At 46.1% G+C, this 27,310-nt stretch overlaps 2 protein-coding genes across 5 annotated transcripts; one reads left to right on the top strand and one right to left on the bottom strand.

Moving 5' to 3' along the window:
• Positions 1 to 457: 457 nt before the first annotated feature.
• UNG (uracil DNA glycosylase) lies at positions 458 to 15,882 on the bottom strand. Of its 2 annotated transcripts, none has more exons than XM_066603854.1 (7): positions 15,710 to 15,882; positions 14,967 to 15,176; positions 14,058 to 14,153; positions 11,787 to 11,884; positions 10,692 to 10,780; positions 9,412 to 9,590; positions 458 to 1,180 (listed from the first exon to the last, which is right to left on the bottom strand). In XM_066603854.1, the coding sequence occupies exons 1-7, from the start codon at positions 15,806 to 15,808 to the stop codon at positions 1,040 to 1,042; spliced, it is 912 nt and encodes a 303-aa protein (XP_066459951.1). In that variant the 5' UTR covers positions 15,809 to 15,882; the 3' UTR covers positions 458 to 1,039. The 2 variants fall into 2 exon arrangements, with proteins under 2 accessions (XP_066459951.1, XP_066459952.1); XM_066603855.1 differs by having other exon boundaries at positions 14,967 to 15,173.
• ALKBH2 (alkB homolog 2, alpha-ketoglutarate dependent dioxygenase) lies at positions 15,501 to 25,808 on the top strand. 3 transcript variants are annotated; one of them, XM_066603857.1, is made up of 4 exons: positions 15,501 to 15,620; positions 19,458 to 19,798; positions 20,733 to 20,931; positions 24,663 to 25,808. In XM_066603857.1, exons 2-4 carry the CDS (start codon positions 19,504 to 19,506, stop codon positions 24,976 to 24,978), a joined length of 810 nt encoding a protein of 269 aa, XP_066459954.1. In that variant the 5' UTR covers positions 15,501 to 15,620; positions 19,458 to 19,503; the 3' UTR covers positions 24,979 to 25,808. The 3 variants fall into 3 exon arrangements, with proteins under 3 accessions (XP_066459954.1, XP_066459955.1, XP_066459956.1); XM_066603858.1 differs by having other exon boundaries at positions 15,517 to 15,634; XM_066603859.1 differs by lacking the exon at positions 15,501 to 15,620 and adding an exon at positions 15,654 to 15,901.
• The last annotated feature ends 1,502 nt before the right edge of the window (positions 25,809 to 27,310 follow it).

The following is a 27,310-nucleotide window of genomic DNA, read 5'->3' as shown; positions in this document are numbered from 1 at the left end:
GGCTCCACGTGTCACAGGTTGGTCACTGTTGGACCTATTAACCCCATTACCTTGACAGTCCAGGCATCTATAAAAGGTCAAGTCATTTATTTTGAAAAGGTTCAACCCAAGTAAAATGTATCCCTTTAACCCTTTGCAATCCAATTTTGGATTCACGGTTTCCTAGGGAGCTTTCTCTTTCTGCCATTATACAATGGCGCCATCTGCTGACTAGAGCCAGTACTGCGGTATGGGACATGCTGGAAAGGCCCTCGACAGAGCGGCCAGTAATGTACAGTAAGAATACCCTGCCGGGCGTCTTCCAACATCAGGGCTGTACAGCCTTCAATCAGAATGTCTTCAGATGTCAGACAGTGGATTGGAAAGGGTTAATGTTCTAATTTTACATATCAAGCATTTTTAATTATTAGCTTTATGTAGAAATGATCATTTTGCTTACAAGCTTAACACTCTGAAATAAGATAGTTTTGATGTTTATTACAAAAAAGATTTAACATCCACACCCTCACAAAAACATACTTCCTATACAATTAAACTTTTCATATACAAACTATTTACAAGCTTTCTGTATAAGACAGTATTGAAGAATGACCATTGCTTTAGATCTTGCATTCTGACATAGGAATGTTTTGCAGCCTATTAATACTAGTCTGGTCAGGTTTGGTAACAAACCCTCCCCCCAGTTTGGCAACCGCACTGGATAGTCACACAATACATTAACAATGGCAGCATTTTACTTTACACGACTATCCAAGTAGTCCTTTACATCTTCAATAAACTGAATATCCTGGCTGATCGTGTAGACTGTGCGCTTGCCATGGAATAGTGTATTCACATATTAGCTTCCTTCAGCAAAAATGCTTTTTTTTTTTTTTAACATGGTATTATAAAAAAATAAGAAAAACACTTTGTTTTTACTCAAAGTAAGATTTGCAACTGAAACAGTAAACTGTAGATACAAGAAACTGATCCATCAATAGCTCTTGCTGCAAACTGTAGGTCTGACAGGTCACTACACGATGGGGAGCGCCCGTACGGATCACAAGTCTGTCCAGTCAATTGGCTTTTTACCCAGCTTTTCCAAATAGGAGTTTGTCTTGGAGAAATGACGACAGCCAAAAAATCCTCTATGTACCGAGAGAGGAGAAGGGTGAACAGTCTGTAGTACAAGATGACGCTTCTAGGAGACAAAAAATAGACACCTCACTTTACCTGGTTCTTATCAGCAGGGCTGTGGAGGAGGAGACAGAGTCCCGTTTTGGTGGAGTTGGTAGAAATGTACCAACTCCAGCTTGAAAAAAAATGTATACACATTATATTTTTAAGCCAGAGTTAGTATAAGTATATGTATATGTATATATATACACACACACACACACACACACACACACACACACACACGTGTGTGTGATGTTTGTGTTACACAATGAATGGACTAAAATACATTGATTTTCATTGATCCACTCACATTAGCATATATACATAGCTTGTAGTACGCGCGTGAAAAAGAATGCAGTATGTTCTATTTCATCACGTATTACACACATACACTCCTATTGTTCTCTATGGGTTGCGTATTCAAAGCTGTACATATGCAAAACATTGCATATGTACGGCATTGCTGGTGTGATGGTCTTGGGCGTCTGTCACATATAACAGTTGTCACCCCTAGTAATGCTACAAGGGACAATGACAGCTCAGTGATATGTTCAGGACATCCTGCAGCCACATGTGTTCCTCTCATGGCGGCTTCCAAGAGGTAGCAGGATAATGCTCAGATGCACACACCAGGGAGGGGTGTCACAGTAATGTCTCCACAGCATTGTCACACTTCCGTACCTGCCTGGTCACCAGATTTAACACCAATACAACATGTATGGGACCAGTAGAATGTCTAAGACATGGAGTCTATGGAGACTGTAATGATCACCCTCTAATGAATCAAAGAGACACACTGGTTGCCTGACTCCCACACAGGGCCACAAAAAATAAGGGCTGTAAAGTACCTGGCTCCCACACACTCTCTGGAGACTGTAACGATCACCCACCGCAATTCCAGGACCACTTGTACAACACGGTATTGCCGCTTCCGGCCACCAGGGGGAGCTCATCACGGCAGACTCACAGCAGGGACAGAGCTCGGTCTTACTTTTGGCGGAGGACTTATATTTAGCACTTCAGCAAAACCTCTACGAGGTCTTATTTTCAGGGAAACATGGTAGCTGTAAATTCAGTATTCCCGACCCCACTTCAAACAGCTGCAGCTCTGTTCCCATCAGTGCTACATACATGTTTTTGGTGTTCTTTTAAAGTAAAGATTCTTAGCTTTATAGGGGTATTCTGGACACAAACTTACATTTTAAAAATCAAATGTACATCACAACACTTCATTCTGCAATAGGTTCACTGTACCTGGTCTAGCTTTCTTCATTTTCTATGTCATGTGACCCTCCATCTGAAAATACTTACACTTCCTGACGTTTGTCTGCATTTGCTCCTTCCTCCCCTGTCCATACCCTACAACATCCTGAGAGCAGTGCATGATGGGAGTACATGAGCAGAAGCATTGCACTGTATTGATATGAAGTTCAGAGTGCTGGAAAGTCATGTCTGCTGGCTACAGCCGGCTCTGAGAGGGAGGTTGGTGCTAGTAAGTTGTAGGACCTGTAAGCTGTGGGCGGAGCTACAGTGCTGGCCAGTAAGCAAGCTCTGCATACTAGAAGTTTTTGGTAACAGTCTGGTTTACTGCACAAGAGATGCATGTAAACAGCAGCAGATTAGTGGCTGTAAGGGACAAAGAAGACTCAGATAAACTACAGGTTGCCACTACTTAGCTGTACCTCCTAAATTTCAGCATTTTTAAAGTTTCAATTTTGTGCCCAGAACACCCCTTCTTAAGGGCTCATGTCCACGGGCAAAATGTGATTTAAAATCCGCAGCGGATCTCCCGCGCGCGGATCCGCACCCCATAGGGATGCATTGACCACCCGCGGGTAGATAAATACCCGCGGATGGTCAATAAAAGGTATTTAAAAAAAAAAATGGAGCATGAAAAAATCTGGACCATGCTCCATTTTCATGCGGGTCTCCCGCGGGCTTCTATTGAAGCCTATGGAAGCCGTCCGGATCCGCGGGAGACCTAAAATAGGAATTAAAAGCATTTACTCACCCGCAGCGGGCCGCGAAGCTCTGCTCTTCCTCACGGCCGCATCTCCCTTGCTTCGGCTCGGCGGATGTGCCCGGCGCATGCGCGCGGCACGTCGACGACGTGCCGCCGGCGTCAGGAATTCATCCGCCGGCCGAAAGTGAAGATCCGGCCGTGAGGAACAGCTGATCTTCGCCGCCCGCTACGGAAAGGTAAATGCTTTTAAATTCCTATTTTCAGCGCTCATGTCCGCGGGGCAGGAGGGACCCGCTGCAGATTCTCCATGGAGAATCTGCAGCGGATCTGATTTTCCCCGTGGACATGAGGCCTTAGGGTGTGTTTACACGTTGTGGAAATGTTGCAGTTCTGCAGCGGAAATTCCACAGGTTAGAGTTACGGCAAAAAAAAATACAAGTAGAATCTTTTTCCTTCTACATATGAACAGGATTTGCATTAATCCTATTCACTTTAAGGCCAACTTCACACGCAGATGTGAGGCGTTTTAATCCCAAAACCACCTTGCATCAGTTTGGGGAAGTAGCAATCCATTGATTCCAATGGGGAAACTCCGCATTGCACTGTGCACGTAGCATGTGGTACGATGCTGCTGCCATCCCCATTGAAAGCAATGGGAGATGTGATGCGAGGGCTCACACAAAGATAGGACGTGCCACGATGTGGAAAAAAAGTGGATTATACCCACCTGATAATCAGGTTTCCAGTAGTCTCCACGACAGCACCAACTGAGATTGCCTCCTCCTGGTAGGACAGGAACATACTGAGAGGTTAAAAGCTCCCCCTCTTCCCCACTTTCCTCAGTGGATTCTAACGAATTGCCGGGGCAGGAGCTAAACTTAAATTTCTTCCCCTAACCGGGGTTTTTTTATTTTTAAATTTATTATTTTACTTTTATAGGGGGGGAAAGGTACGGGTGCTGTCGTGGAGACTACTGGAAACCTGATTATCAGGTGGGTATAATCCACTTTTTCCCCCAGTCGTCTCCACGACAGCACCAACTGAGACGTACCAACTAAAGTTTATTAGGGTGGGATCGTTGCCGAGAGGACTTTACGGCCGAAGGCCATGTCCTCGTCCTGCTGCACTTTTACCCTATAGTGTTTAGTGAACGTGTGGGGTTTTTTCCAGACTGCGGCCTTGCAAATTTGCTCGACCGAGGCTGAACTGTGTTCGGCCCATGAGGACGCTACTGCCCTTGTGGAATGGGCTTTAAGAGCTAACGGGATCTCCTTCCCGAGGGCCTTATAGGATTCTATGATGGCCAGACGGATCCACCTGGCTATGGACCTTTTTGCTGCTTTGCTACCCTTATTTGGGCCACTGAACTGGACGAACAAGTTGTCGTCCCGCCTCCAGTGGCTCGTTGTATCTATGTAGGTTAGGACTGCTCTCCTAACGTCCAGGCAGCTTAGGGTTCTTTCCTCCTCGTTTTTTGGGTTACTGAAGAATGAGGGGTTTATTATATCCTGGGACCTATGAAAATCTGACACTACTTTTGGCATAAAGGCCGGGTCGGTTTTAAATATTAGTTTGGTGTCTGCGATTTTCATGAACGGGTGGCAGATGGACAAGGCCTGTAGTTCGCTAACCCGTCTTGCGGAGGTGATGGCTACTAGGAAGATGGTCTTGATTGTAAGCATTCTTATAGGTAGCGCCTCGATCGGTTCGAATGGTACCGCTGTCATGGCCCCTAGAACCCAATTAAGGTTCCAGTCTGGGAACAGGTTTATGGGCCTAGGGCGTAGTCTAGCTGCTGCTGTTAGGAACCTGTGGACCCATCTGTCGTCTGCGAATTTTGTGTCGCAGATGGCGCTAAGGGCTGAAACTTGGACTTTTAGGGTGCTCGGGGAGAGGCCCATCTCTAAGCCCTCCTGCAGGAATTCTAAGATTAGCGGAGTGTCGGGGATAGAATCCCCGCGATCCCTTCCCTGTCTCCATGAGGAAAACCTTCTCCAGACCTTCTGGTAGATCAGGTGGGTCGTCTTTTTCCTACTGGACATTAGGGTTTCTACTACTTTCTCTGAGAATCCTTTCTTTCTTAGCGAGGATTCTTCAAGAGCCATGCCGTTAAATGGAGTTTGTCTAGGCCAGGGTGGTTCAGTGGCCCCTGCGATAGAAGATCTGTCCAGGTAGGGAAGGTGACTGGGTCCTGGACGCTCAGTGTTGTCAGAAGACCGAACCAGCTTCTTTTCGGCCAGAAGGGGGTCACCAGGATTAGCGTGCATCCCTGGGTTCTGAAGTGCTGTAAGACCCTGGGAATTAGTGGTATGGGAGGAAAGGCGTAAGCCAGTCCTTGTCCCCAGTCCTGGCCTAGGGCGTCTACCGCTATCGGGCGATCTCCTGGCCGGAGGGAGAAAAAGTTGCCTACTTTTGTGTTCTCCCTGGTTGCGAAGAGGTCCAACTGTGGGGTCCCCCACCGGTTGGTTAGGATTCTGAATGCCTCTGGGGAGAGGGACCACTCCCCTGGGTCTATTTGCTTCCTGCTGAGGAAGTCTGCTTTTTCGTTTAGTGTCCCCTTCAAGTGGGTTGCCGTGATCGAGAGGATCCGGCCCTCCGCCCAGTGAAAGATTTTCTGTGCGATGCTTTGCAGTGGGGGAGATCTTGTGCCCCCTTGGTGTCGTATGTGAGCGACCGTATGTGAGTGACATTGTCTGACAGTATTTTTATGTGTTGGTTCTGTAGCGAGTTGCCCAACTGCTGTAGAACCTGCCAAACTGCCTGTAGTTCTCTGAAATTTGAGGACTGTTCTTTTATCCTCTGAGGTCAGGGACCCTGAAAGAATTGGTTCCCCACATGCGCTCCCCATCCACAAGCGCTTGCGTCTGTTGTGATGTGGATGGCTGGGTTTTGTAGCCAGTGAACCCCTCTCCGCAGGTTCTCTGGGGATGACCACCAACGCAGGGATGTTTTTGCCCTGTTTGGGATGTACATCCTTGCCCCTAACGAGGACTGCCTTTTGTCCCATGAGGATAGGACTACGGCCTGCAGGGCTCTGGTGTGGGCCTGGGCCCATGCTACTCCTGGGATGCATGATGTCAAGCTCCCTAGGAGAGACATTGCCTCCCGAATTGTGCAGAATCGTCTTCGTAGGAAAGTTTTGACTATTCTGCGGATTTTTTGTATTCTCTCCTCGGGTAGGTAGGAGCATTGCGATTCTGAGTCGAGAGTTATTCCCAGAAACGTCTTCTGCTTGTCGGGATCTAGGCTGGATTTTTCCCAGTTTATAATCCATCCCAACGATTGGAGAAGTTCTAGTACTGTCTCCAGGTGTTTTGTTAGGAGTTTTTTGGACTCTGCTATTAATAGAACATCGTCCAGGTAGGGTACTACTAGGATCGATTTTTCTCTCAAGTGGGCGGCTACCTCCGCCATAATCTTGGTAAAGATTCTGGGGGCTGAGGATATCCCGAAGGGCAAGCATCTGAATTGGTGGTGCTCTATTCTTCTGCCCATGTCCACTGCGAACCGCAGGTATTTCTGAGAATCTTTGTGGATCGGGATGTGAAAATAAGCGTCCTTTAGGTCGATGGACGCCATGTAGGCTCCTCTGGGGATCAACTTTATTGTCGAGGAGATGGTTTCCATTTTGAATCTCCTGTATCGGACGCAGGTGTTCAGGTCTTTCAGATTTATTATCGTCCGGTGTTTCCCTCCGGGTTTTTTTTACTAGAAAGAGCCTGGAATAATAGCCCTGGGTTTCCTCGTTTCGCGGTACGGGAGATATTGCGTTTAACCGTTGCAAGTCGCGCACGCTTTGCCTTAGTAAATGTGGCTGTTTTTTTGGGGCTCGCGTGGTAATAAATTTCCTTCTGGGGATGGACACTAGCTCTATCCGGTATCCGTACTGTAGGATTTTTGGGATCCATGGGCCCCCGCAGATTGCGGCCCATTGATCCGCAAAGCTCCCCAGCCTTGCCCCTACGGGGATGGCGTCAGGGTCTCTGCTTCGGCTCCCCCTGGTGGGGGTTGAAGAGGATATTCCTTCCTCTGCCCCCCTTGGGGTAACTCCAGCGGCCTGTCTTGCCCTTGCCTCGGTAGGCCTCGGGCTGCTGCATTGGGGCCCGGGAAAAGGTCTTCGCTCTCTGTGGCTTTTCCTCAGGGAACCCTTTTTTTGCTGTCGGCCGCCTTTTCTAGAATTTTGTCTAGGTCCGGTCCGAATAGAAATTGGCCGTAGAATGGGAGGGCACACAATTTGTTTTTCGAGGCCAGGTCGCCTGACCATGATCTCAGCCATAACACCCTTCTGGCTGAGTTAGAGCGGGCTGTGGCCTTTGCTGAGAGCTTGACGGTCTCGGCCGCGGCGTCCGCTAGGAAGTTAGTTGCCATGCGCAAGATGGGAAGGGAGTTAAGGATCTGATCTCTTGGTGTTTTGTTGGTCAGGTGTAGTTCCAACTGCTCTAACCATACCCCCAGGGTCCGCGCCACGCAAGTGGCTGCGATCCCTGGCCTAAGGATGTTTGCCGCTGCCTCCCATGGTTTCTTTAGGAGTCCCTCTGCCTTGCGATCCATGGGGTCTTTTAGCTGTGCGGCATCCTCAAAGGGAAGAGTCGTCCTCTTGGCTACCTTGGCCACCGGGACGTCTACTTTAGGTATTTCGTCCCAGCTTGCGCAAGCTTCCTCTTCCAAGGGGTATCTCCTTTTTACGCCTCGAGCGGAGAAGGAACCTGCGTCTGGTTTACTCCACTCTCTCTGAATTATTTTAGAGATGTTTTTGTGGACCGGGAAGGTATGTTTACGCCTCTCCCCAAGTCCACTGAATATTTCATCCTGTAGAGTCCGTGGCTCTCTGGGCTGTTCCATTTTTAATGTAGCCCTGACTGATTTAATTAATTCCGTCAACTCGTCTTGATGGAACAAATATTTCCTGTAGTCCTCCTCTGAGGACTCCTCGGCCGCCTGTTCCTCTTGCTCTGATCCGATGGAATTCTCGGAATCAGAAGGCTCCTCGGGAACATACGCCTTTTTCTGGCGTTTTGCTGGCGGTGCCGGCAGTGACGTTAGAGCTGATCGAACCTCCTCCTTCACCAGCTTCCTAACGTCATCCAGGAATCCCCCCCGATTCCTCTCTGACTAGCCTAGCCACGCATGCCTTGCATAGAGGCCTCTGGTACGTGGCTGGCAGTCTCGTCCCGCATTCCACGCATTTTCGCAGTTTTGTTCTGGGGGGGGGGGATGTCTTTTTTATCCCCCTGACAAACAAAGCATTTTTGCGGGTAAACATGCAATTTTTCCATATACAACATACTGGATATTTGCATTGTATTTTTGCCGCACTGGCTACTTACGGCCGCTGAGGCTGAGGTTTCAGCTGTCTCTGGGGCTGGAGCACTCATCTTTATACCAGTGCTGCAGACACCCTGCGACCTGTAGTGCTGGTGTTCTGGCTTCTCTCAGGTTCCTATTTGAATTTTCGCGCTCCTGCGCTAAGCCCCGCCCCTCCGCTCCTAATGCAGACGCGATGACGTCATCGCGCTGGACGTGAGATGCAGCGCCCCGCCCCCTGCCGTCAAAGGGCTTCCTGGAGCGCCGCGCTGTAATTTCTGCCGGAGGACGAGGGGGACTGAGGCTCCCGCTTTGAACCCCCCATGGGCCGCCGCGGGAGGAACCTGGCCCGGGGGTTACCACCCCATGTGGCGTCCCGGGAGTCGTCTGGCTGCGAAGGGATGACAGGGTGAGCCACTGCCTTCCGATCCGCCTGTATACTTTCGCTGGCTTCTCCACCAGCTCCTCTCAGCGATCCTGCCTCCTGGCAGGACAGGAAGACACTGAGGAAAGTGGGGAAGGGGGGGAGCTTTTAACCTCTCAGTATGTTCCTGTCCTACCAGGAGGAGGCAATCTCAGTTGGTGCTGTCGTGGAGACGACTGGGGGAAATTTAAATATCGCTCATGTGTATGACCCCATTCGAAATAACGGAGTTCATATTAGTGCATCGGCAATGCACAAATCTCACCTGTGTGAAGTCAGCCAAATAGTAAACGTTTCACATGTGAACACACCCGTAAAGCGTCACTAAAAGCAAGTGGAGTGATACAACCGGAGCTAGGGCTGTTTGAAGTAGAACAAGTTCAGTCATCCAAAACTATAATGTCCTTTTCCTCTATGGTAAACTGTAAGAAGGGGGTTAAAGTGCAGAATAGGCCGATTCAAGTAGTGTTACTTCTAGAATGCATCATAATCAAAGCAGAAAAGTTTATCATGACATCACGGTCAGCCGATGCGCAGCTTTACTTTATACACCCAAACTTACTCGGTCTATACTGACGCCTTTCTTTTGAGCATAGGCCCCCCAAAGCATGAAGACCAATCCATCCAGGTTCTTGTTCAGCCAAGACACTACGGCATCAGTAAACTGTTCCCAGCCTCGGTCCTTGTGAGAGTTTGCATTGTGCGCACGAACTGTTAATACAGCATTTAAGAGGAGAACACCTAAAAAAAAATAAAAATTATAACTACTTTTGCACAAAAAGCATTTTTCAGAGACATTTTCTTCATGCACAGCAATATTCAGAGAACCTTTTTTGTATACGGAGCTGTGTGAAGGCTTGTTTTTCGCGGATGAGTTGACAATGTCCATTGGTACCACTGGGGCGTGCATGTGACACTTTGGTTTCCATCTTGTATTTTTTGGAAGTGTACTGATAAAATATAACACTTCTGGCATCCCTTTATTTTGTAGTGTTTATTGTGTCAAAGATTCTAAAATTTTATTTAGTTAAGCAATTTATTTAGTTTTTGTATGTTTTACTACCTTTGCAAAAAAGCACTTTTCTATATTTTCTGTTACCATATTCTGATTCTGGGAGCCACAATTTAAGTTTTCTGTCTACGGAGCCATATGGTTGCTTGTTTTTTTTTTTGCAGGAAGAGCTTCCACTTTTATTGGTACAATTTTTGGTTTCCAGAACTGTAGGATGTTTTTTTATTACACATTTTGTAACGGCAGGCACGGCTCTCATTGAAATTAACGCTAGCTGTGCCTGCAGTTACAAGCGCCGGCCACTATAAGGAAGTGGGCCCAGAGGCTTCTGCTCTGACCTTTCTGAATTTGGAGTGGAAGTCTGCACGCCAAACCTCTCTGTTGTGGCCGGCACTTGTAACTGCAGGCATTTACAAGCGCCGGCCACTACACAGCAGTCGGCACAAAGTCTTACGCTCCGACCTCTGCGTTATTGCGGTGCTGACAGCATGCGACCGCTCAGCTGATCAGTGGGGGTTTGGAGCGACGGACCCAAGCCGATCAACTATTGATGACCTATCCTGAGGATAGGTAGGTTATCAATAGTATTTCACTGGAAAACCGCTTTAACTACAGAAATCTATTATTCAAGAAGTGACAGTGTCACCCCCCTTATATACCCTTTCTCTTTCCACTTCTACCCAACCATCAGGGAGGGGGGGGGGGGGGGGCAGGGACCACAGAAGACATACAAACTCGCTACCACACAGATCATGAACATACCAATACACGCATATTACAATTTAAAGGGGCCTTACATATGTATTAGGATGATGAAAACTGCATTATACCTTGCTTAGCCCACCCGGTTAGATCTCCATGTCCAGGGTGCACAAAGCCCTCGATATCGGTCTGCAGTTCTTTGTACATGTTTTCCAGGCTGAAAAGGGAACATGGATAACACTTGGATAACTGAAGCATAAATTCCATCTATAGGGATCATCATACTGAATACTAGCAGGAATCAAGAGCTCACAGCTCAGGTCATCAATTAAACCAATAATCTTACCAGGTATTTAAAAATGGGGCTGTCCAGCGTTATGCCATTGAGGACTTATTAGAATAGGTCATCAACAGTTGATCAGCAGGAGTCTGCAACTGAGGAAACCTTGGCAATCAGCTGTTCACAGGACTGCCATCAGCGAGTAAGGAGCCAGAACCGGACAGCTCCGCACACATTGCAGCAGCCTGGGCACTTGGTCAGGTCTGCAGCTATGAGCACGGCGCCTCACAAGAATTGATATATTGGAGATGCTGTGACCCAGTCGACTAGCCGTCACAATTTGGCCCTCGTTAAAGTTGGTTAGATCCTTTCGCTTGCTCATTTTTCCTGCACCCAATATATGAACTTCAAGACATGACTGTTCACTTGAAGGTGCCACGTTCCTGAAATAATCCTTTTTCACTTCAACACTCACTGATTTTAACTACTTCATGACTATCCCTAGACTATAAAACATCCAGACAGTCCTTATCTAGATCTGCACAGGAACAAGCTGTCGGGCACCACAAGCCTGGAGAACAATCGGCACAGTCACCAGGCATGTGATAACTGTGAAAAAGCAGTACTTCCAGGACATGCGATTACTGCAGCCAATCACTGGCCACAGTGCCCTTCCATAGCCAGTGATTGGCTGCAGCAGTCACATGTCCTGGTCAGCAGCAACCAGAAAGTACAGAGTGGCTGTGAAGCAAAGTGTCAGGGAAACCCCTTTAAAGAAATGTTACAGTATGTAGCCATACTTTGTATTTTGACAGAATTTGAGCACAATTACAGCCATTACGTATGAAATCGTAAATCTGTGATGCCATTTAATCTAGGGCGATTGTATTGCAAAAACGATAAATACCACAACTCTGATAGAATTGTAAATAATGTTTGTTACCTGGGTGGGGGCGGTACAGGTTGTTGAACACTAAAGCAGAGCCCATGAGCTTGGTTTGGCCCATGGTAGGGATCCTGTCCCAGAATTACCACCTTTACCTACAGAGAATGAAAAAAATTGTTTTTTGAATTTTCAAAAGGAGAAACACAAAGCAAAACCAGGACACTGTGCACAAAGACTGGGCGACATGTGTCACCTATTAACCCTTTCCAAGCCATTGTCTGACATCTGTAGACATTATGATTTAAGGCTGTACAGCTCCAATGTTGGAAGACATCAGTCAGGGTTCTCTTACTGTATATTGCCAGCCTCTCTGCTGTCGGAGCCTATCCAACGTGTCACCTCATGCAGTACTGGCTTTAGCCAGCAGATAGCACCGTTGTATAACGGCAGAAAAAGAGTAAGTCCCCTAGGAAAACCAGGATACAAATTGGATTGGAAAGGGTTAATTGCACACCATGTTCTGGTTTTGCTCCTGCTATTTTTTTTTATATGAAATAAGAGTGCTGCTTTTAATTCTGAATACCAAGGAGTGCTGCCTATCAATTTTCCTTTTTTGGACTTCCTGGATAGTTCTTTTACCCCCCCCCCCCCCCCCCCCCCAAAGAAAAACAAAACACTATATCTGATGCCTTGACCATAGGAACGAAGGCAGACAATGGGATAAACCACTGCCTGGCTATTATGCAGAATCTATACGTTACCCCTAGGAAGTGGGAGATCTAGGTATTGACACTCAGAACACGGCAAACACCGGCAATACTATGTAGAAGAAATGCTAAAGCTGAATACGGCTAAACGTACCCATCAGATGTACTTCGGCAGTGTATAGTCTTCATATAGATGCCTAACTTTTCTATGGGAAGGATCTCCGTGGGAAGCTAAAGCTGGAGCGGACCCCTTAGGCCTCATGTCCACGGGGAAAATCAGATCCGCTGCAGATTCTACATGTAGAATCTGCAGCGGGTCCCTCCTGCCCCGCGGACATGAGCGCTGAAAATAGCAATTTAAAAGCATTTACCTATCCGTAGCGGGCGGCGAAGCTCTGCTCTTCCTCACGGCCGGATCTTCATTTTCGGCCGGCGGATGAATTCCTGACGCCGGCGGCACGTCGCCGACGTGCCGCGCGCATGCGCCGGGCACATCCGCCGATCCGAAGCAAGGGAGATGCGGCCGTGAGGAAGAGCAGAGCTTCGCGGCCCGCTGCGGGTGAGTAAATGCTTTAAATTCCTATTTTAGGTCTCCCGCGGATCCGGACGGCTTCCATAGGCTTCAATAGAAGCCCGCGGGAGCCGTCCCCGCGGGAGACCCGCATGAAAATGGAGCATGGTCCAGATTTTTTCATGCTCCATTTTTTTTAAAATCACTTTTATTGACGATCCGCAGGTATTTATCTACCCGCGGGTGGTCAATGCATCCCTATGGGGTGCGGATCTGCGCGTGGGAGATCCGCTGCGGATTTTAAATCTCATTTTGCCCGTGGACATGAGCCCTTAGTGTGGCTGATGCACTGCGTAGTAACGAGGGTAGTCCTCACCAGCCAGCTGTGCCGACTGGAAGGGCTTCAAGAATCCATCTCAGTTTTATGGAGACAAGCTTGTGGATAACCCAATGCGAAAGGTTGGACTTCAATCCCATTGCACTGTGCAGCCTCAGCTAGTGGGTCACCAAGATTTTTTAGAATGCGGTGTAGAGTGATAAGTAGTGTAGAAAGGAAGTAAAGGATGTGTGGTCCACACTACTGTCAAGAAGCATCAACATAAGAGAACAGGCCAAAAATGGAAAGCAATCGGTCTTTCAGAACCACTTGACCCAGGGAGAGGAAGATGACAGATACTTGAAGAGCTGCTGAGAGAGATTAACCGTGACATAAATATTCCCTAATGGGAGGAGTTTAATGAGGTTGTATGCTGACGAGACACAGAGTAAGCCATCAGAGTTCATTGGGCATGAGGAGGTAGGGAACAAGTTGTCTGGTACCGGTCGTACCATGGTTATGAAGATACCAGCAGAGATATATATGAGAACAAGGCATAACCATGTGAGGCATGTACTGATGGTATGCCATTATGCCTCCTACAGACACTAAGCTAAAACTGATATAGCTCAGTGTCTGCAGGAGGGGTATCGCTGGTAGGACGACTAACTCTGTGCCTATTGTCACCTTCTAGTGGCAGCAGCTATACCCAAGGCCTTACCAGGTCCCCCAATGACACGGACGGGGAAAAAAAAGTTTGCATGTCATTTAGGTAGGTACGGGCAAATACTTACATCTCTAACCTCACACATCTGAGTCCAGGTAAACACCTGATGTGGAGGAGGATACACGGTGCATCGTTTTCGTTCTTCTGAGATAAACCGAGTGAGCTAAAAAGGAAAGAAAACCAGGAAGGTTATGAAGCGGTTTGCACACTTGAAGTTCATGACTGTAAAAAAAAGGTCATGTACTGGGGTCGTAAAACGTATGGACACCCGATCGGCACAGATCGTGCACATTCCATTTGGTTATCCCATCCTTGAAAACATAACGAGATAGCACCTCATTTTGATTACAAAAAAAAAAAAAAAGCCCTTCTACAGCCCCATCCAGAGACAGGTGGCCCCATTGTTACAGGCCTGTTGGATCCATTTCTGGCACTTGGCGAGAAGTTTGTGGGTTTTTTTTTTAAACGGGTATTTCAGGGGGTTTAGTTTAATCCCTTAAAAATCATCTGCTGTGAATGTACGGCATAAAGCTCGGGACCTGAACCCGCACTATGTCTAACAGCTGGCAGCGGAGGCATGCCATAACAGTCTACCAATACACTGCTACACGGAAACATTACAGTATATGCTACAAGTGCCTTCACGGTTTTTACCTACACATAGACTAATGGTTGGCTCGCTCACTTCCCTTCAGTTTAAATGCCCTGTGTTCAGTTCTTCTCCCCTGAGAACGACTGAAGGATTCTCGTTTGAGCGGGCCGGGAGAGGTCTCTGCCCGTATAAACAGGCTGCCCTGACATCGCTTGCTCAAACGATAAATCGGCTAATCTAAACAGACCCTAAAGACAACATGGCGCCCCCTGCTGTGCGGCGATAGCCAGGTGCGGTCAGCTATATAATATTGGCACGGCCCTTTAATTAACCCTCTAATATTTTAGTCCCCGCACCCCCTGCCCTCCAGCGTCCCCAGATTACCTGTGTGAAGTACGGCTTGGTGAACTCCGCCAGCAGCGCCTCTTTCCAGCTCTCCCCAAAACCTTCAGGCACGTGACGTGCTGCAAGCTTTTGCAGAGCTGCAGCTTTGTTCCTCTGGATGCGGTCCAGCTGCTCGGGGCTCAGGGGGGGTGATGACACTTGGGGGCGCTCTTCATCCTCTTGTTTGGTCTTCTTCACAGGAGTCACCTGCTGAGTACACAGAGCCCGGGTTACACACTGCGGCTTACCGGCATTACACCAGCACTTCCTCAGCGGCCGCAGGAGGATCATGCTGACAGCCAGCCACACGCCGGATCCTCACACATTACTGTGCTAATAAACACAAGCAGCGCCTCCCAGCGGCCGTGGGTGCTAATGCACGTCAGCTGCACGCAACACGCTGCATTTTCCCGCCAAGCATATATTGGAATTCCGCCGCACTTAAGAGATTACAGCCACCTCATTGGTTTCCCGCCAAGGGTAATCAGCACTAGCCCCGCCCCCTGCCCCGGTTGTGCTTGCTGATTGGCTGTTAAAGGAAAAGGAATGGATTTCATTCAAAAGAGCCGCCATGCAGAGATGGAGCCGGTGCTGTACATGATGCCGGTGCACTGCACAGCAGGGTGGGCTGCAGGAGATGACCCCTGCAGACAGGTAGGAGCTGCAAGGTACAGCACTCCCTCCAACCCCAGTGACACGTGCGGCCGCGGCTGTCAGCAGCACTAGCTCCTCGCACCGCTCACCTCTCCCCCGCAGCCGTCCGCCTCTATGAACGCCTCTAAGGAGGACCTTTTCTTGGGGACGGGGGTGAAGAAGGACTGGATGGTCTTCTGCCCGATCATGGTAGTCCTGCGGGAGTTCAGCTTGTCGCACACGAGAAGAGGGAGAGGAAAGTTTTGGCGCCAACACTCATAAGCTCTGCCAGCCCCCTGTAGGTGGGTCTTGTGGTCGCCGTGGTAACGTGAAGCGGAGTGGTTGCTAGGATACAGAGGGGGTTCACCTTTGAGATCCCCATCTATCCTGGAAATGAAGGGGCTGCTGCACCGTCTTCCTCAGCCACCTGTAAGAGGGGACGCGGCGCTAACACAGCCAATGATTGACCGACGAGCGATAATTAATTCACTTTTCGTTTGTCATTCATTTTACACAGGCGTAAAAAGAATTGTTCAGTCGTCCGCAAGTTGTTACGTGTAAACCGCGATTATTCAGTCGTTTGCATTCACTGGTGCGGATTCCTGAACGACCATCAATAAAGCGAATGATACATTAAATGTAACCAATTATCTGCGTGCGAATCCAACTGTACTTTAATGCAAACCACGCTGTCGCCGTTGGCTCGTTCTAATTTAGCGATCCGCGTAAAAGGACTCTTAGACCCCCTTCACATGAGCGCAGGGTTTTTGCAGATAAACAATGATTTTTTTTGCGTGCACATCAGCGTATTTTACTATACTTTTTGCGCCCGCAAGGCATGTTCATTTGCGCATGGCAAAGATGCAACGATTGAAATGGCTAATTGGTCTGAGTTCCAGATGTGTTTTTTCCTGCGCAATTCCGCAGCGTATTCTGCGTGCATTTGCCCACCCGCATTTGCTTTTATGGGGGCTTTGGATGCGCAAAGATGTAACGACATAGAGCGTGCTGCTTTTTTTTTGTTGTTGTTTTTTGCACAACTGAAATGTGCAAGAAAATCCGCGCATGTGAACGAACCCACGCAATACAGATATTCTGTGTGTAAATACACCTGTGTGAAGGAGGCCGCAGGGCGTGTCAACACGCATGTATTACGCTGTGCTGACTCCCCATTGATTTACAATGGGGTATACAGATGAGCGTGTTTTTCACGCGATGCTTCCTATTACACACCGGAATAGACCATTGAAGTCAATGAACCTGCATAAATGCGCAGAAAACCTACGTATTTGCGCATGTACACAATGGGCGCTTCCGCTTTTTTGGCGTGTATAAATACACTATATTTACATGCGCCAGAAATCCTGAAATACGCAGGAATATACTATTTTCGATCACGGAAATACGCAGCTAAAATCTGCCTCCGCCTCCCACAAGGTCATGTATTACCGGTCCGCAGGCTAGGTGATAAGGGTACGTTGCCTGTGACCCCCGTGATCACTAGAATGGGGGTCCAGCAGTGGGCCGCAGCTAGCATACATTTATCACCAATCCACATTGTAGGTGAATTATTTTTGATGGCCTATCTTTTGGCGTTCCCTCGGAATTCCTTGGGCTTTGTTTTCAATCGAGATGGCAAACCCATGCATCGCGAGTGTCCCGTTGAAAAGAATGCTAAACATTCAGCGATCCTCCGCCGCAGCTAAAAGCCACAGTGGGGGATCGCTACTTCCCTGAAGTCATGCGAGGTGGTTTTATCCCAAAAGCGCCTTGCCTCCACTGGTACCTCGCAAATACCAATGAGTTTCATGGCCCGATATCGAGCTTGCCCGTGTGAAATTATCCTTAGTAGTCTTATGCTGCTTCTTCAAGGCTTTTAAGTTGAATCTGTTCTGCACACGCTCAGTAGTTTATAGAGCAGTAGTTATTTCCTTGAAGTCCATGATACATTCTTAACGCCTTCAAAACCAGAGATTTTTTTATTCCTATTTTTGTCCTCCCTTGTTAATGTTTCCTTCACACTGGTGAGGGCGATATGAGGCTGTGATTCACGTCCCAATATCGCACTTGCCACCATGTAAAAGTCCCATGGATGTGAGGCGTTTTCATGTGAAAAAAGCCTCGCATCTCTGTGAGGATGAAAGGATCACAGCCATGGCAAAGGATTGCGCAGTCCTCCCATTGCTTTCAATGGGTGATTTCGCAGAAACATAGGACATGCTGTGAAGTGTTTCTCACATTGCATCACCGTGCCATGCAGGAAAAGAATGGGTTTCATATTTGCACAATTTTCTCCCCAGTGTGAAGGCACCTGTTATAGTAATGATATATGTATTCTATTGTATATAAACCTTGTCATGTGTTTCTTACATCAGCCTAGGCTAATATATAATAGTATATCTACCTTCCTAGGAAAAGAATAAATGGTTAACTGATTTATTATTGTGCACCGGTGTGTGTTTGGATTCTTGTGCGGTATCTCCCACAGACTGTTCCCAGGATTTAGGACTGTCTCCAGATGTGTTTCTAACAAGAAAGACCTGGGATGCCCACCCTCATAGGGGTGGGAGGGGCTGATGCTTACCTCCTCCCCTGAATTCCTTGTTCCAGTCAGAGATATTGATAAATTCTATTCTAGTTGCGTTTCGTAGCAATTACATGTTAGTAGCAACATGCACCTTAAGGCGTTAATATATGTTAATCATTAGAGTCATTACATACTAAGCCAATCATGAGTTATGACGCTCGGGGCGTGTATTTGTATTCCTGCATCATTTCCACTATATCTGTACCGTGATGTTAATAATAAAGCAGAAGTGTACTGATGATTGACCAACATGGTGTCAGACTCAGTTACCTTGCATGCATGCTACTTCTCATTATAATTGATTTGGAGCAAGACAGTGGAAGTCTGGAGGAAAACCATTGATTTTTTTCCTGTAACACACCCTAAGCCTAGTTTCACTCAGGCGAAGGCAATATCCGGCTGTGAATCACGGCCCAATATCGCACTTTCCGCCATGTGAAAGCCCTGTGGCTGTAAAAAAAAACGACTTGCATGATCATACAACGTGAATTTACATATTGCAGTCATGTAGTGGTAAATCTACATATTTTAGTAAACGCTGTTTAATTGGATTTCCCAAGACTCGCGGACAAAGTCTTTGGCCGTCGAATGTTGTGAAAGAAAAGTCCTGTTCGCCTTCTTCAGGAGCCTGGGTCCCTGCTGCAGCGAACCTAGAAGAGGCCATTATTCGTGCACATGACTGTAGGCCAGCAGTGACTATGCCAGATTGCTGAAGCCCGCGTCTGGCTGAGTGGTCACATGTAATTGCTCCAACGCTGGAGAGGGATCAACTGGCTTTTTTTTTTTTTTTTTTTTAATTAAAAAATTCCATGGCCATAAAAATAAATGTTTTTGAGTTGCAGAAAACCCATTTAAGGCCATATTTACAAGACCAAAAGCGAGTCCAGCCCGAGATTCTGATGCATGAGCCGCATTGCACAGATCATGGACACCGTGGCTGTGTTCTATGCAATGTGAAGGACACCACACATTTGCATGCACTATTCTTGTGCAAGGCTTGCATGAAAATTGGACATGGTGCGATTTTTTTTTTTTTTTTTTTTTTTTTTTTTTTTTTTTTTATTTATTTATTTATTTATTTTCTGCCTCTTAGCCTCCCTGTAACAGAAAAATCACCCGTGTAAATAGACCCATTGCAAACAGTGGGGTCTATTTTTGTGAATCTAGTAATGCACAAGACTGGTGCGACCATATTGGCCATGTAAATACGGCCCAGGGCTTGGCTTATTCTTTTTAATATGCTATTAAATGTTATGATTATCTCATTCCAGCTGCCAAAATGATAAAATCGCCTCCGGTTCTGTCGTGTGAACACAAATGGGCGTTCTGCAACGTGTGAAAATGGATAAGTTTGTGATCAAAAAAGCCGTATCTAAAAACAAAAGGACTCTTGTAGATGAAAGTCCTGGATGTTCAGACGCTGGCGGTCCTACCGAGACCCTGCCTGAAAAGAAGTGTAGGACTGAAAACGCCGACTCTTGGCTGGAACAGACTTGTACATGGAAGAGAATCCGTGCAGAAAACCTGAGCTGTGATTATACATCTCTGTTCAACAAGGCAGAAGCTAATGAGATGCTGCAGCGGCTGGAAAAGGATGTCGTATATTTTACAGGTGATCACTCACTTTGCATTTAGTCAAGATAAAAGTTTCAAAAAGTATCAGTTGGTGAGGTTGTCTGAATTTAACATGCTTTCTGACCATTGGTTCTGCCACCAGCCCAGCAAATGATTGGGAAGCTTGTTGCATCGTTGGAGCATGACAAGCCTCTGAGCAGTTTGCCTGTAATTACAAGCGCCGGCCACTACACAGTGGTCGGAGCCATGGTTTCCGATCAAACTGCTGTGTATTTGCGGCTTTGACAGCATGCGCCTGCTCAGATGATCAGCTGGGTTCCCAAGCGGCGGATCAACTATTGATGACCTATCCTGAGGATGGGTCGTCAATAGTATTTGTGCCTGGAAAACCCTTTTAATTAGTCCACAGATATGAGGGTAAGTGTTTTATTGTCTCTAAATTGATGTAAGTTCACACACCTGGTTGGGGTAATGTTGTGTACCTGATTCAGTTCACTAAGGGCTCCTTCACACTTGCGACCGCGATATTTGCTGCAACAAAATTGCATCTTTTTCCCGTGATTTTTGAGCGTCGGCGCTGCTTTTTCTTGCTAAAACATTGCTGCCGCTTGCAATTTTTTTAATTTTTTTTGCCACAAATTTAATTTTTCTTTTTTAGGCAAAAGTCAGTAGGACTAATGTTTTAATGTTAAAAAGGCATTGCACAAAAATCGCAAGTTCATGCTTTGTGATGTGATAACAAGGTGACTCCATAGGGAAACATGGGAGATGAGAAAAAAAAAAAATTGCACTTTTTTATTTTATTTTTTTTTTTAATTTTTTTCCCTCACAACATCGCATGAGTGAAAGTCATTGGTTTCATAATTCTGGGTTTTTTCTCACTCTTGCAATTTCTTGCCAGTGTGAAGGAATTTGTTGTCCTATATTTTTTTTCTTTTTTTTAGTTATTACATTCTCCCTTTCATTTGCAGGAGACTTGACTAAAGTTCAAGTATATGGAAAATGGCATAGCATTCCAAGGAAACAGGTTACTTATGGTGACGAAGGATTAAGCTACACATTTTCTGGCATCACGCTGTCTCCTAAACCATGGATCCCAGTGCTGAACCTTATAAGGGAGAAGGTACAACTGGCTACAGGACACTCCTATAACTTTGTTCTTCTCAACAGGTGTGCCTTTAGGTTATGTTCAGACTTGTTGGATTTTTGGTGTAGAGTACAAAGATGTAAAGATAAACCCCATTTATGTTTAGCTGGTTAGTATTTCTGCAGATTTTCAAATCCACAGCTTGCCACTTGCCTTCACCCTTTGGAAGTCTGGGGCAAAATCTGTATGTAACGCATGTAGATTTTGCTGTGTCTGAACTCCGTCTTGTTCACACATGGAGTATATGCTGTACAGTGTATTATGACACAGGCCAAGTGGATGAGATTTCAAGAATTCTTATCCACATTTTCACAGCAAACTTCATCCTTTGAACTCAGGAAGTAAAATCTGCATTGGTAAGGTAAAGTCCCCTGGTGTAAGGGGGCTGACTCCTCGGGTGACGTCACATCGTGAGGTTTTCTTGGCAGACTGTTTTTGCGGGGTGGTTTGCCATTACCTTCCACAGCCCCTGATGTCAGCCAGGGGCCTTCTGAAAGGCTCCAGGGCTGTCTTAGCAGACTGCCTATCAAGCCATCCCTGTGGATTGGCTTGATAGACTGCTTGTCAGATCAGTGTGATCTAATGCTATGTCATTACATCCTACTGCACAAGCGATTAAAGCATCGCTAGTTGCAGTGCCCAGTGGGGACTGAAGGGGGAAAAAAAACCTTAAAATCTGAACAATAAAGTTTTACTAAATATTAAAAAAAAGTAATAAAAGTTAAACAAAAAACCCTTTTGCCATATTTACAATAAAAGAATCTAAATAATAAAACAAAAATACATATTTGCTATCACTGCGTCCGTAAAAGTCCGATCTATCAAAGTAGTGCATTATTTACCCTGCATGGTGAACGTCTTCCGGGGGGGGTTGGGGAATAACGCCAGAAATGCACTGTTTTTGGCTGCCCTGTCTCCCAGAAAAAAATGCAATAAGTGACCAAAAAGTCATATGTATTCCAATACTGTAACAATGCAAACTACTTGACATCCTGCAAAAAATGAGCCCTTTTACAACTATGTTGATGGGGAAAATAGAAGAGTTATTGCGCGCAGAAAATGGCCGCAGAGGATAATTTAAAAAATGAAATGTCTTTAAAAAAAATAAATAAAAGTAATACGAATCTCTCATGCTCGCCTCCAGGACTTCACCAGAGCAGCACCCATCCTCTGGAACGCTCTACCCCAAGACATCCGGACAATTCCCAATGCACGAAATTTCAGACGTGCCTTAAAAATGCACCTCTTCAGGGAAGCATACCAAATCTCCTGACCGAGTCCCGTGCCCCTCCCTATGCCTCCCCAGACCTTCCAGCCTGCCTATGGCATACGACCTCTACCCCTGCACCTACTTACCGCCCCACCCCGTTTGCTTTCTAATAACTGATTTCCACATGACATCCCTTACTGCCTGTGTTTCCCATGCTTAGCTCCCCCCAACCCCCCTGTACCACCCCCACCCCAATTGTTTCAAACTGATTGTAGCTCACATTGTAATTGTTGTATTGTTTGCATTTATCCATGCCTGAAAGTGCTGCGGAATAGGTTAGTGCTATACAAATAAAGATTATTATTAAAAGCAGTACAGCAAAAAAAAAAAACTATAAATTTGGTATCGTAGTAATCGTACTGACCCATAGAATAACGTTATCAGCACATTTTTGTTGCAGTTTGTGCGCCGTAGAAACATTAACCCCTTCCCACTCCAGGACATACATTTATATCCTGGAGCGTCGGGGTATGTATGCAAAGAGGTCGCGGGGCGACCTCTCTGCATACAGCGCGGGCGTCAGCTGTTTAGTACAGCTGACACCTACGGGTAATAGCTGCGATCGGCCGATCGCGGATATTAACCCTTTAAATGCCGCTGTCAGTTCTGACAGCGGCATTTAAAGCCCCCGAACGATGTTCGGGGGTCCCATACGGTCCCCCACAGTGAGATCGGGGGAGCCATGCAGGTGTCATGGCTGCTGGGGGCCTTCTGAAAGGGGATGGCTTGATAGGCTGCCTGTCAGAATGCAGTATGACGTAATGCTATAGCATTACGTCATCCTGCAGGAGCAATCAAAGAATCGCATATTGTAGTCCCCCAGGGGGACTTAAAAGTAAAGTTAAAAAAAGAGCAATAAAGTTTTTTTTTAATTGTTTAAAAAAAAAAAAGTAATAAAAGTTTAAATCACTCCCTTTTGCTATATCTATAATTAAAAAGTCTAAATAATAAAATAAAAATACATATTTGGTATCGCCGCGTCCGTAAAAGTCCGATCTATCAAAGTAGCGCATTATTTACCCCACATGGTAAACGTGGTCTAAAAAAAAAATAGAGAACAGAAATGCACTTTTTCAGTCACCCTGTATCCCAGAAAAAAACGCAATAAAAAGCGATCAAAAAGTTGTATGTATTCCGACTTAGTACTATCAGAAACTACAGGACATTCCGCAAAAAATGAGCCCTTAGCTGAACTACGTCGACGGAAAAATAAAAAAGTTATTGCGCGCACAAGATGACGGCAGAAAATAATTGAAAAAAATTAAATGTCTTTGAAAAAAAAGTAGTATAGTAAAAAAAAAAATTATACAAGTTTGGTATCTTAGCAATCGTACTGACCCATAGAATAAAGTTATCATGTCGTTTTTGTTGCAGTTTGTGCACCGTATAAACAAGACACACTGAAAGATGGCGGAATGTAATTTTTTTTTTTTTTTTTTTTCATTTTACTCCACTTAGAATTTTTTAAAAGTTTTTTGCAGTACATTATATGGTACATTAAATAGCACCATTGAAAAATATAACTCGTCCTGCAAAAACCACCCTCATACAGCGACGTTGACAGATAAATAAAGGAGTTATGATTTTTTTTAAGGGGGGGAGGAAAAAACTAAAATGGGGTGGGAAAAAAAGAAGGGGCGCGTCATGAAGGGGTTTAATAGTACCATTAAAAAAAATTTTTAAAAACTCGGCCTGCAAAAAAACAAGCCCTCATACGGCTTCATAAATAAAGGGGTTACGTTTTTTTTAAAAGGGGGGCGGGGTTGGGGGAGAGAAAAAAAAGAGTTGCGTCATTAATAAAGTTAAATGGCTGAGTTGTTTTTAAAATGACAGGTTGCAGCCCCCCTATAATTCAAAAATATAGCTTCAATAAAAATGATTTGATTTAAAAAAAAAAAAATCTCTTAAAATGTACCACCGCTGTCTTACACGGGACGACTGTCGGGCAAACGATGCTCAACACTCGTCCCTGTGTCTCAGTGTTCCCCTGCTCCTGCACGGGAGCTACTGTCGCTGGCTTGTTCACTGAGCGGCCAGCAGGGGGCAGAGCAGTGCAGGAGATTTCTCTCCTCGCTCCCCCGCCCCCTCCATTTGACATAACACAGACGCCGTTCACTACTGAACGGCCATTGTTTAAAATTAGCGATGAGCTTGATCGCTGATCTTTCATACTTCATAAACGATGGGCGATCAGCTCATCGTTCAGCTTAAACAGCAGCTGTTCAGTAGTGAACGGGCGCTGTTATGTCAATGGAGAGGGGCAGTGAGCGAGAGGAGAGAAATCTCCTTCAATGCACCGCCCCACCCCCCGCTGGACGCTCCATAAGCAAGACAGTAATAGCTTCCGTGTGACAGCAAGGGAGCGCATGAACAAAGGACGAGTGTCAGGCATCATTTGCCCGACAGTCGTCCCTAGTAAAAGGACTTTAAGGTGTTCTGGACATGTTTAAATGTTTTATTTAAAAATCTTTTTTTTTTTTGTAGATATAAAGATGGTAACGATCACATTGGTGACCACAGAGATGATGAAAAGGAGCTGGTTCCTCAGAGTCCCATTGCTTCCGTGTCTTTTGGAGCATGTAGGGATTTTATTTTTCGACACAGAGACTCACGAAGTATAAATTCTGTGCGGAGGATTGAACCTGTGAAGTTGGCGCTAGAACATGGCAGCCTGCTTATGATGAACTTCCCAACCAATGTCTACTGGTACCACAGCCTCCCAGTCAGAAGAAAAGTGCTCGCTCCCCGAGTTAACTTAACATTCCGGAAAATTAAACCTCAGAAACCAGAGATGATTTGACATGGAATGGCAAATAATTTCAGTATGATTTATTCAAGATGCCTGTATATGGGCCACATGGTGGAAACTGTTTGCGTGTACTTCTGCACCAAAAGGTACAATAAAAAACTGCATGTGACTTTGTTGCGGATTTTCATCACGGATTTCACTCCAATAGATTACATTGTAATAAGCGACACACTGTGACATTCTGCTGTAGTTTCACAACAGTTAAAGCGTGCAGCGGATCTAAATGTCTGCTGCAGATTGCTTCTACTGGGCATAATTGGGGTTTGTTTTAAAAATAAAAATAAAAATTTTCCGTCACAGAAATAGATTTTTGTAAATACTTGGCTAAGACTGTATTTAATATTTTACTTTAACCCCTTTTAAAGTATGTATGTGCCCTCAGTTGTAGAGGTGTTATAGAGTGGGCTGGAGAGCTGAGCCCAATCAATACCTGGCAAATGTCAGCTATGTCAAGCCGCTGAGAGCCTCCAGCAATGGTTGCAATTACAGCTAGCTCTGATTGCATCAATTTAACCACTTGTATGCTGTAATTAGTGCTGCCACAACATCATCTAAGCTGTAAGATGTGTGGCTTCTTTGGTCACCCCATCAAACTCCCACCCTACTGTGATCACAGGTTAGTAGACCGGCCCTGGGCCTAGTGAAGGCTCTCAGATTGTCATCTATTTATGTCTATTAAAAAAAAAACATATACTACAATACAAAAATATTGCAGTATATTGTACAAGCAATCAATCACAAGTTCAAGTTCCCTATCAGGACTAAAAAAGGATTGTAAAGATAAGTAATGACTTGTTCTTTTTTTCACAAATTACAATAAAGGAGAAAACGATGAAAAAGTACGTTATAAATGTGCCATATTTTTGAACAAGGTTTAACATAATTGTAAGTAACTTTATACAAAAGTTTCTTTAGCTTTTGTATGTTTCTGCTCTGAAAAGGCTACAGGTAAAGTAAAGGCCTGGCCGGGGTCTGAGGGCTCCTTCACATTGGCGAGCACGATATCACATTTTTGTTTAAGCGAGGTTTGAGCATCAGCGATGCTTTATCCTGAAAAATCGCTGCCACTTGCACTCTTCTCGCGCGATAACCGACAATAGGTGTTTGTAATGTTAACGCATCGCAAATTGATGCATAAAACGAAGGATCCATAGAGAAACCTGGGCAATAAAAAATAGCAAAACGCAGAAAAGGGGGGGGGGGGGGGGCAAGGGGATCTGAACCCAACAACAACAAAAACCAGAGTGCAGTATATAAGGCTCTGGGGATATGTCTTCCTTCCCACGAACGGATTTACGCCGCGTAAATCCACGGCAAAAATCCGTTGCGTTGCCCCCTGCTATTAGGTTCTATTGAACCTAATAGCACAATGCTCACAATGCGTAATTCCACCGCGGAATTACGCACCGTGAAATCTCCCGTTCTCACCCGCAGCATGTTCTATTTGCTGCGGGTGTACGCGCTGACGGCTTCCATTGCAGTCAATGGAAGCCGTCCGTTCACGCTATCTCCCGCTGCAACCAGCGGAAGATAGCGTGAAAAAACGCTTCCCCGCCTACCGCCGCGCGTCATATGACGCGGCCGGCGCGTCACGTGACACGGCCGGCCGCGTCATGTGACGCGGTGGGCGTGTCACATGACGCGACGGCGGTGGGCGGGGAAGCGTCTTCACGCTATCTTCCGCTGGTAAGTATGGGGTCTCTGGGGGGCGCCGTGACGGGCTTCACTGCGGAATATTACGCGGCAGAGCCCGTCACGCTCGTGGGAAGGAGGCCTTAAGGCTTATTCAGACAAGCGTATATCGGCCGGGTTTTCACGTCCAGCCAATATACGCTGTCCCTCTCTGCAGGGGGAGGAGGCGGGCTTGGTCGGGAGCAGTGCATTGAGCTTGAACCCCCTCTCTGCTGCTGGCAATGGGTGGGATGGAGGCAGAGCTAAGGTTTGTCCTGCCCCCTTCCATTGCAAACAGTGGTGAGGGGCAGAGAGGGAGTGGGAGCCCAGTGCACCCGCTCTCTGCCTGCCTTGCCTCTTCCCCTTGCAGAGAGGGACAGCGTATATCGTCCGGGTGTGAAAACCTGGCCAATATATGCCTGACTGAATAAGACCTTAGGTAATATGTAATTAATTACAAGGAGATTAAAGATATGTTATTTTGAAAGGGAAGACTATAGTCCACCCATGGGGTCCAGACTCTCAGAAATTCCTTGTGTTGGTCAAGTACTACTGATGTTAATCTTTCATTGATTAGATACCAGTTCATTTGTCTCTTGACTTCAGAGAAGTCTAACAAAGCTTTTTGCAACGATTTGGGCGACTATTTGTT

This window comes from Eleutherodactylus coqui, chromosome 5 (assembly GCF_035609145.1).
Source record: "Eleutherodactylus coqui strain aEleCoq1 chromosome 5, aEleCoq1.hap1, whole genome shotgun sequence".
Lineage (NCBI taxonomy): Eukaryota > Metazoa > Chordata > Amphibia > Anura > Eleutherodactylidae > Eleutherodactylus > Eleutherodactylus coqui.
Note: the sequence above shows the minus strand (reverse complement) of the source record. Positions and strands in the feature narration are given on the sequence as shown.

Bases quoted from the DNA above. Each gene is read 5' to 3' on its own strand.
- ALKBH2 (XM_066603857.1), top strand. From the start codon at position 19,504: ATGGGCGTTCTGCAACGTGTGAAAATGGATAAGTTTGTGATCAAAAAA. The intron at 19,799-20,732 runs GTGATCACTCAC...TTTCATTTGCAG, and splicing joins GGATGTCGTATATTTTACAG to GAGACTTGACTAAAGTTCAA. The intron at 20,932-24,662 runs GTGTGCCTTTAG...TTTTTTTTGTAG, and splicing joins AACTTTGTTCTTCTCAACAG to ATATAAAGATGGTAACGATC.
- UNG (XM_066603854.1), bottom strand. From the start codon at position 15,808: ATGATCGGGCAGAAGACCATCCAGTCCTTCTTCACCCCCGTCCCCAAG. The intron at 15,177-15,709 runs GTGAGCGGTGCG...CTGTGTACTCAG, and splicing joins CGGACGGCTGCGGGGGAGAG to CAGGTGACTCCTGTGAAGAA. The intron at 14,154-14,966 runs GTAATCTGGGGA...TTTCCTTTTTAG, and splicing joins CCAAGCCGTACTTCACACAG to CTCACTCGGTTTATCTCAGA.